General features: G+C 42.4%; 1 protein-coding gene across 1 annotated transcript; it reads left to right on the forward strand.

Annotated features, from left to right (window-relative positions):
- The first annotated feature begins 157 nt into the window (after positions 1–157).
- usf3 (upstream transcription factor family member 3) lies at positions 158–10,127 on the forward strand. The gene is made up of 7 exons (XM_079488333.1): positions 158–250; positions 927–1,017; positions 1,113–1,177; positions 1,554–1,585; positions 2,542–2,624; positions 2,719–2,815; positions 2,938–10,127. Exons 3-7 carry the CDS (start codon positions 1,131–1,133, stop codon positions 9,657–9,659), a joined length of 6,981 nt encoding a protein of 2,326 aa, XP_079344459.1. The 5' UTR covers positions 158–250; positions 927–1,017; positions 1,113–1,130; the 3' UTR covers positions 9,660–10,127.
- Positions 10,128–10,416: the final 289 nt, after the last annotated feature.

The raw sequence follows: 10,416 nt of genomic DNA on the forward strand, positions 1-10,416 counted from the left end.
ACATTTTTCACGCGTCCCCTGCTTTATGCGCGTTTCTTGATGACCGCATCAACTGTAACACCCCTTTAGCGCGAACTTGCGATCTGATTGGATGGAATTCCGTATGTCCTCACGGTTATTGGTCAACACGGAAATCCCGCCTTATTATTTTGTGACTGGCAGCCTTATGCTAGGTAAGAAATGGAGCAAATTGTTTAGGATCAAGAAAGTTTTGACGGGGATATCACATCAGATAATGGATAAGCAGTCGGTAAGTCTTGCGTAAGTGACAGACTCGTTGTCGTGGTAAAATGGATCGTAATACAGTTTGTTTTACAGTAATCGAAAACCAAGGCAAGAACGTTAGTTGCTCTCGTGTTAGCTCACTGCCAGGTAACCACTAAAGCCATCTTCTAACCGTAAGGGCACTGTGAATAAGCGACTTAACGTACTAGTTGGTTTAACGACTGTGCAGTTTTGTTTCATTTTGTTGCATTAAATTGCTGTATTATGGCTGAGACGGACACATACTGTCAGCTACCGTTACAGTAAATGTGTCTAACAAGAGCTAATAGGCTAATTCTGCTAGCTAAGTGTGTTTTGGGGATAAAGAGATGTTAACTTATGCTAGTAGTGATGACAGCTAGGACTACGCGTGTCTTTTTGGTATTAAATGTATTTGTTTTTTGCATTGCATTTAATAAAGAAGTTATTTACTTTACTGTGTGTTAACGATTGACATGTCAACGTGACGACTTGTCACTGTTTTAAATATAGGCTAGGTGCAATGTTCATGTTTTCCTCAATTGCAAGCCAAAACACAATGTCAATAACAAGTTGCAATATGTATATTGCAACAGCATTAGTAAAATATCTTTACGCTCTGAGAAAGCATGATTTCTTTACCATGAAAATTGTGTACTAATGTTATCCCCTCTTTGCTTCAGCTGGTTATGAGGACTTGGGGTGCCTGTATCTATGGTCTCCAACATTGCTGAGCTCACACACACATGATAGCTTAATGCTTAGTGCTGGAAGGTAAAGCTGTTTAATCCTCGAACCACATCATATTTCTTTGATTACACTGCATATATTCTTTACTAATTCATGAAACTATGATTTGGTATTAACAGGCTATAAAGTGTGCCGGGATGCCAGAGGTAGTACAGAATCAGACAAATACCCCCAAACAGCCACGGTACTGATCCTGATTAAATATTCTGTTTGAATGTGACAAGTGTTGTTTTTGAAGCAATTTCTTTTCACAATCCTTGTACTTGATTTCATTTGAAGAAAATGTTGGTGCCCATAGGGGAGTGGTTCTCAAACTTTTTCCTTGGAAGGGCCCCTATGTGTAGTGTGCGTTGCTTTGCGGACCCCCAAAAAATAATTTTTATCAAAACAGTTGATACAATGCTGGAACATCAATTCTTTTGGTTATTTTCTGATAAAATCTATGATAATTGTCTATATTTCATAAAATGCAACAAAATCTGTGGCCGTATGAGAACCACTGCCATAGGGTATATATAATATACATAACTGCCATAATTAATTTTTCTGTGAAATGTTAGGCGGAAGAAAAACAAGGAGATTCATAATGCAGGTGAGAAAGAACATATAATGCAAAGCATTGTACTTTAATATATTTTATTAAAGGAATTGTTCACTTCCAACATACATTTTCATGTTTATGTTTTTTTTCTGTGGTTGAAAATAAATTAAGTGTTTTTATGAAAACATTCCAGGATTATTCTGCATATAGTGTACTTCATTGGACTCCAAACGCTTGAAGGTCAAAATTACAGTTTCAGTGCAGCTTCAAAGGCTTTATACGATACCAGACGATGAATAAGGGTCTTATCTAGTGAAACGATCGGTCATTTAAAAAAAAGAAACACAAATGCTTGGCTTGCTCTGTTCTGCAAAGCGCACTCACGACTTCACGTAATACGTAATTACGTTGAAAAGGTCACGCTTGACGTTGGTAGGGCAGGGCGAAAAAATTCCGTCTCATCTTCTCCAAGTTCAAAATCGTCTGACATCGTTGTTTTACCTTTTATCTCCCTTTTTTGTTAACAGCGTTTGACTTTGTATTTGCATGTTCAACTTGTAAACACTGACTCTGTACTGTCGCCTACGTCAAGCGTGACCTTTTCCATGCAATATGCATTACATGAAGTTGTGAGTGTGTTTTGCGTAACAGCAAGACGAGCATTTAGGTTTATAAAGCATATACATTTTTGTTTTTTTTAGAAAATTACCGCTCATTTCGCTAGATAAGACCCTTATTCATCGTTGGGTATCTTTTAAATCCCTTTGATGCTGCAATGAAACTGTAATTTTGACCTTCAACCGTTTGGAGTCCATTGAAGTTCACTATATGGCGAATAATTGATGAATGTTTTCATAAAAAACATTAATTTCTTTTCAACTAAAGAAAAAAATACATAAACGTCTTGGATGACAACAGGGGTGAGTAAATTATCATGAAAATGTATGTTGTAAGTGAACAATTCCTTTAATTGCTGTATTTTTAAATCAATATTCTCTCTTTTTTAGTGGAAAGGCATCGTAAAGAAAAAATCAATACTGGCATTAATCGGATTGGGGACCTTTTGCCTTGTTCTCAGGCCTTGAAGCAGGTAATACTTGTAATTAAGAAAGAAAATAAGCATTTATTTATTTAAGATTTATGAATGTTCCTAAAATTAACTGAATAATGTCTTCTGGTCACAGAGTAAGAATATGATTTTAGCTGAGGCTTTTCGCTACATCACTGAACTAAAGCGACAAAATGATGAAATGCTGCTGAATGGTGCAGAAGTCGTCCAAGGTGAGGCATGCTATCATTAAATTAAAACCTTTGTGGACTCATAATTAACTATAGAATATAGTTTTATTAAGATTCATATTAGATTAAACCCCTGCAAAACTTGCATTTTGATTTTCTTGCAGCGGAGGAGATTAAGCGTTTACGGTGCCAGCTGGAAGAACTGCGCAAAGAAAGTGCACATTACATTGAGCTCCTCAAAGCTAATGGCATAAATTTCCTGGATGATCCCACCATTCACTGGAAAGGAAAGCAGCGTTGTGCAAAAGTAGCCAAAGTAACTCCAACTCACTTGACAAATGGAATAATTGTGTACTCTGATGGGAACAATTCATGTCCTACAAGCAAAGTTTCAGTTCCATTAAATCCAGCTTCTCATCTTGATAAACAACCAACAAATGCTGTAACAGTCCAACCGTCATGCAGTATTGCTTTGGGTACAAGCCAGAGTGTTGGTATTACAAATGGAGCACCAGTAAACAAAGTTGTAATTTCCTCTGCTTCCTCACACATACCTGTAGCAACTCTTATTCCTGCAGTGTCCAAGCCATGTCTAACAGTTGTGGAACAATATTCTCCTCTCGCACCAACTACTCCAAGATTGAACCCATCTATGAATTTTGTTACTGTTCAAGGCTTATGTTCCCAGGCTGCTGTCACCACCCCGCTCCCTCCACAACGTCAGCCAGATAACCCAACCCCCAGTCTCACTTCTACTACCAGTCCAGCCATACCTCTCAGACTTCAGCCAATGCCTAGCATGTCTTCACTGCCTCAAGTTGTGATCAGTAACTCTGTGGTTCCTGCTGCTGCTGTTGCCACCGCTGTACTTTCACAGAATTCTCAAGTTCAAACTGTTAGTCCTATACTACCAGCAAGCTCTACCCTTCTTAGAACAAGTACAACAAGCGGCACACAGACTACATGGACAACACTACAGCTTGCAGGAAATACAGTGCAACCTGTATCTCGGGCTTTGGTCACAGATTGTGCCAGCAATGCAAATAATCTTCAGCAACCATCTGTATGTTCAGTGGGGACAAAATACTTTGGGGAGCCTACTTCTCTACAACTACAACCACAGATTCCTATGCAAGTTCAGTCCCAATCACACATTCCAGTTCAGTCATCTGGTCCAAGACCGCCTCGGATATATTCAGCAGTTGTTCCACAGTCTTCACTTTTGTCAGCACCAACCATTGCATCCCAAGCTTTAGTGCTCCAGCAACCATCCGTTGAATTACAGTCAGCCCAGGTGGCTTATACACAACCAGCTGTTCGAGCTCAACCTGCATTATTACCAAGACTTCCACATAACTCTAACACCACCATACAACCTAAACCTCCGATTCAGTCTGCTATGCCATCTCAGCCACCTTCACAGCCTACTGTAGTACCCCATGTCCAGTCTGCCGTTGTGCCTCAACTGCAACTCAGTGTGGTGCCTCAAGCTCAGCCAATCATAAATCCACCAACCCAGCCTGCCCTTGTGCCTCAGCCTCAAGCTGCCACACTGCCAGTGTTACAGACAATGCAGGTATTGCAGGTGAATTCGGATGAAACGCCAGTTGCTGTAAGCTCATCCCCTCAAAATAACTCACATGTTGTAATTCTGCAACAGGGAAGTTCGTGTCCAGCACCCCAGGTTCTTAGAGAGGATAGCCAGCCACCCTGCCAGCACATTGTCATAATTCAGGCACCTACTTTGACACCTACACCACAGAGCCATCACACTGCCATTGTGTCAAGTGCATCTCCAACTTTATCTGGTCAAATGTCGACTTCAAATACTAACTGTACAATCAGCATGCACGCAGCTGGGGCAAAGCAGTTGGTAAACATTCTCCCGCGGCCCACAACACAATTGCAGGCACAAGCACCTCAAACTATCACTGTGAATGGACAAGTATATGTTTTGCAACCGGCAAAGTCACAAGATAAGGGCAGTTCTCAGTCCGGTCAATGTGTGACTCAAGTCCTTCAACCTGCCTGTGAGGAACCCACCTCAAATGTGGCCATGAATTGTTTGGGTGCTTTGACCAGCCTTAGTCACAGCATTTCAAAAGTTTCAAGTCAAAGCAATTTACAAATATACACCATCACTCCACCTTCTTACACTACTGTGCAACCTGCTCTTCCAGTGTGCGGTTCAGATCTCACCCCTTGTGGTGAAACTGTTCTTTCCCACTCTGTTCCTGTACCTTCAAATGCTGCTGGCAGTGCGGTCAAAATCCTGCCAAAGAAAAGTAGTCTGACCTCTGGAAACCAAAACAGGCAAAGCTCAGTCAGGAGAACCAGATTAGTTAAGCGAAAAGAACGTGGACAGAGTATGCGTAGAATTGCTGCAAAGAGTAAAGCATGTGTTGCAAATTCTACTAATTCAAATAATTTGGGTAAAGATACAGTCACTCAGGATATGAATACCCCTAACAGTGTTAGTTCAACAAGTAGTGGTTCTGCAGTCATTAGTGTCAGTTCCTCAAGTGAAATATCGAAAGAGAGTTCCGTCTTGCCTTCAGAGAGTGGATCTGTTGTTAAGTCTTCAACGTCTGATGGAGATACTTCAAAGACTGCAGCAAAATCTGTAGACATTGTCCCCTTGTGTAACAGTGTAATGGTTTGTAGTGTTAGTTCACCAACAAGTTCTAGCGTAGTTGTTACCACAAATTATGACAGCATCAGTAAGGAAATATTGACTCCAGATAGAGGTCCCAATCCTAATAGCTCAGCTGTCAGTGTTGCCATCTCTTCACATTGTAATACTATGGATACGGTTGCAGCATCACTTGCAACATCAAAAGTTCATGTTAACTCCTCATGCAGTGTGACATTTTGTAGTGAAACTGCCAGTCAAAATAAAGAGATTGCCAGCAATGTTTGCGCCAGTAATGAAGGCAGATCAACAGATTTAGCGTCCAGTTTAGCAAGTAGATCTACTCCACAAACCAATGTAAGCTCTACCCAAACCAATTCAATAGTCAAGTCTGTACATTATGCACCTTCCCAGCCCCCACCATCAGGTGACATGTGCACATCCAACAGACGGTTAGATATTTCTGCTGTATCAGCCAGCAAACCAACGGTTTCCATCATTCCAAGTCAGAGCATTTCAAAAATTCAAGCTAAGCCTACTGGGGAACCGATGACTGGCCCTTCTCAAATTCAAACATCATGTAAAGTGCCCTCAACTTCTGGTTCTAACCCTAACACCTCTATGTCAGCTCAACCTGTTCAGCTTCCAGAGACTTCTAGGATTTTAGATCCATTCAAGTCCCTAAAACGGACATCTGCAATGAATACATCAATGGCAATCACTTGTGGAACTGGCACAGACTTTATTATGAACAAACAACCCGGGAAGGATGGACAGTCTAATTGTGTCACAGAGAAGGTTGTGACAGAAGTAGGGGCCTTTGCTCATAAAGAGATGGTTGCTCCACAGCAGGAATGTGCATTGGAGAATGACTCCTTTGAGCCCCCTCTAGGATCCAGTAGACAGACTGATTCACCCCTGGCAGGAGGTTCAGGTGGCAGAGGGTTTTCTGTTGCTTCATTGCTTCCAGCAGGCCACAACATCAGTGCCTCTTCAAGCACATTCGGTTCATTCTCTTTTACCTCTGAGCAGGCAGAACTATTGGCAATGGCTGCAAGAGCCATATTTGAACAGGAGAGCCCAGGGAAAAGGACAGCTGTTTGTAGTGATAACCCAACAAGTACTGCTGCAGCCATGTGGGACCTTCCTAAAATGCAGCCAACCCCTTCTGCAAAGGAGAGCGCTAATGACCACCAGGTCAAATTGACAGAGCAGCCTGATTTACCCATGTCAAAAACATCTCAGGTTTCTGGACGAGTTGCTGCAATTGAACCATTGGTCAGTGGCACCACTGGCATCAGGCATTCCCAGAGCATAGCTTACTCACAGTCTCAGTCTAGTACTGTCACCAGTCTTAATGTTAACAACCTCATCAGACCCAGCTCTAGCCAACCTTATCCAGGATCTCCTAATCTTGCACAGCATGGTTCTGTTTCATCATCAGGGAGTTCTGCCATTATGTTGTCTCATTCTTCCTCTCAAGTTCCCCCAACCTGTTCTGGCCTATCACAACTTAATGAATATGCACCTTTGAAGAATGCTTTGATGCGAACCCATGTTGGTGTAGGAATGGTTGAACGTCATCAGAAGGACATGTCAAAAAGGTCTGCGCAAGATGACCTTATTCATCCAAATAAGCGTTCAAAGCTTTGTCCACCAGGGAATGTTTCAAGAGTAGATATTAAAGCTACCGATCATGTCCAAATGATGGTTAGTCAGATGCCCACAAGTACTTCTGCAATTATGACAAGGAATCACTCCGATGGTGTTGGGTCTCTCTTTTCTGGTAATACTTTGATGAGCACTGTTCTTCGACCTACTGAAGGGCACTGCTCCAGTCTGGTGCCAACACACGAACAGACTCAGCCAAGTGTGGTGCACCTACAGCAAGGGCATGCGCAACATAACGCTCCACAATCTGGACAAAGCATGGGTGGAAACCCCTATCTCAAACATCAACAGCAGCAAGAACAAAGGCACCTTTATCAGCTACAGCATCACCTGACGCAACCAGAAACTCAAATCCATGGTATTCATCAAAGGACCTTGCTGCAAGACCAGCATGTGCACAAAAAGAGAGGAGTAGTGCGTGGTGGCCAGGCAGGACAGGTTAATTTGCAGAAGCAACACCATTTGGAAAAGACTGGTGTGCAGCAGCAACAACATCAACAACAGCCTCCCCAGCAACACCAACAACAGCATCAGCAGCAACAATCTCAACAGCATCAGCAGCAACAACAGCAGCAGCACCATCAACAGCAACAAAAAGCACAACAGATTCAACAGCAGCAACAGTCACACCAACAGCAGCAAATGCCACCACAGAATTCACATTCTCGCCATCAGCATCTTCAGCAGCAAATTCAGCAGCAGCACTTTGGGGTCAGACAAGACAAAAATTGTGAGGCACAACATTCAGGTCAGAGGGGACATCAAAACCAACATTTGGGTCAGCCTGAGCGTACACCTGGTCAGGATCATGGAGCTATGCAACGACTAATGGGGTCTCGTTCAATGGAGCAGCAGTTGACCTCCCAGGCTAGCAATTCTGTTTCTCGCTCCTCAGATCTTGCCTGCACTCCCTCACGTCAGGAGCGTCACCGTCTCTCTAGTTATTCAGCAGAGGCTCTTATAGGGAAAACTCCTGCTACAGGTGAACAGCGTATGGGGGTGCATCTGCAAGCACCTCGAAACACACAGGACCAGTCGGAATTACGAGGCTACGTAGACTCATCGCGGGGTAAAGGAAATATTAATCATAATTCTCAGAATAGGCTACCGCCTGACCATGCCAATACCCCAGACACACAGAGAATACATGAGTGTGGACCTTTCAAGACTCTGGTTAGTGGGCATCAACTGAGTAACTTTGAAGTCCAAGTGTCTCGAAGTGGTGAAATGTCAAGCAAGTCTGTACCCCAAATCCAGAGAGGTCCTCAGTCCCAAGCAGGATTCAGAATGGGTGCTGGACCCACGGGAGATGGACGTGCACGTGGAACGTATTCAGGTCCACATCCTGTTGCTCAAGGCTTGCACATTGGAGCAGGCTTAACACGAGATCAAGATGGATGTCACCAAAGCTTTATGCAAAGTCTTTTGGCACCACATATTCCTGAGCAAACTGGGCATCAAAGATCAGCACAGGGTTGTACCCCAGTGAGTATAGACTATAACTGCGTTTCTGGGACATCTGCTGCAGAGCTTCAAGCTAAATCTTCTAGTCCCAATTTACACCTTGCACAGAAAGCTGCTCCCATACGTTTAGGAGACAATAACAAAGGCCACCTTTCTCAAGTCAGTGGGAATTTGCATGGTCCACCTGTTAGAGCAGGTCCACCCCACCCCCCAACATCACACAGCAGTTCAGACACAGGACGTACTCAAAGCTTAGCCAGATCGCTCTCCACTATTAGTCAGCGCCCCCATCACATTGGACCAGATCCACAAAGCACAAAGATCCGTCCAGGAGATCGACCTCGGTCGAGCAACTTGAGACCTGGAAATCCCTTTGAACCAGAAAGCTCACTGCCTCTTCCTTCAGGTGGAGGAGTGCTAATTGGTCGTAACCAAACAGGAAGCGAAGCAAGACGAAGTACCATTGTACGTTTTATGGCAGAAGGTACACAGGTCAGCGGTGAAAACAATTTGGTGTCTGAACAACATCTCACGCAGAACTTTGGTTTTCCCTTTATTGCTGAAGGAGGAATGAACCCACCACCTCCTATTAATGCCAATGGATCTTTCATCCCGCCCGTCACACAGCCCAGTGCTTCTCGCACCCCAGCCCTCCTTCCTGTGGAACCCCAGAACACTCTGCCTTCATTTTATCCCTCATATTCCCCTGCTCATCCAAGCCTTCCGAGTGAGATTCCCTTACAGTATTTCCCCAATCAGATGTTTACAAGCCCAAGCACTGACAAGAGCGCCACTGCACCTCTCAACAATCGCTTTGGTTCAATTCTTTCTCCCCCCAGACCAGTTGGCTTTGCACAGGCTAGCTTCCCTCTTCTCACAGATATGACACCAATGTCAATTGCGAACTCATCAGGCATCACACCTCATTTATCTAACTTTAACTTGACCTCATTGTTTCCTGAAATAGCCACAGCAATGCCTCCGGATGGCTCCTCAATGCCAATGTCCCCATTGTTGTCTCTTGCAAACACTACTTCCTCAGACTCCAATAAACAATCAAATCGCCCAGCCCACAACATTAGTCATATCTTGGGACATGATGGGACCTCTACTGTTTAAGTCTACAGCATTTAGAAATACTTCCTAAGACTGCTTGTAAGAAATGACGATCTTCTTAAAAAATCAAGTATGCTCTTAGCTTCCATGTCAGGATCACTTTTGAACTACTGGGACAAAAACATTACATTGTTACAGGTTATCTGTTGGCTTTTGGTTAGTTAACTTGGATTTTATTGCGCAACATATTGTACAAATTGTCCAGGTTATTTTTCTTAGAAAATACCGTATTTAATAGAACATAACTAACTTATTTTAATGTGATACGACAAAAGTGAATGGGTAATAAATGCCACAGCAAAAAAAGGTTATAACTTTGCATTTAATGCAAATTATTTCTGGTCTATTTTATAAATTGTTTCTTCAAATATTAAGTTTATTTTCTGCAAAACGTCATTCCAAAAGAACTTTTACTTATTTATGAAATGAATTGTCTGTAAATATTTGTAAAAATAATAAAGTTTCTATCTATCTAGTAATGCTTTTTTGCTAAGACTCATGAAGATTTTCATATTGCTTGTTTTAGCATGTTAATTCCACCAGATGTCAGTACCTTTCAAATAGTTTTATTTCACTTTCCTTAAAGTCTACTAAACTGTTTCTAACACGTCAAAACGTTTTTAGAGACTTTACACTCAATTATCACTATTTTAATGCATTTGGGACCGTTATAATCCCATAATATATTGTGATGGATGTTATTAGGGCTAGTAACCCAAAATGTTTTAATTCTTGTTATTTCTAACCTGTATGACTTTGA

The sequence above is a fragment of the Barbatula barbatula genome (genome assembly GCF_947034865.1).
Source record: "Barbatula barbatula genome assembly, chromosome: 23".
In the NCBI taxonomy this organism is placed as follows: domain Eukaryota; kingdom Metazoa; phylum Chordata; class Actinopteri; order Cypriniformes; family Nemacheilidae; genus Barbatula; species Barbatula barbatula.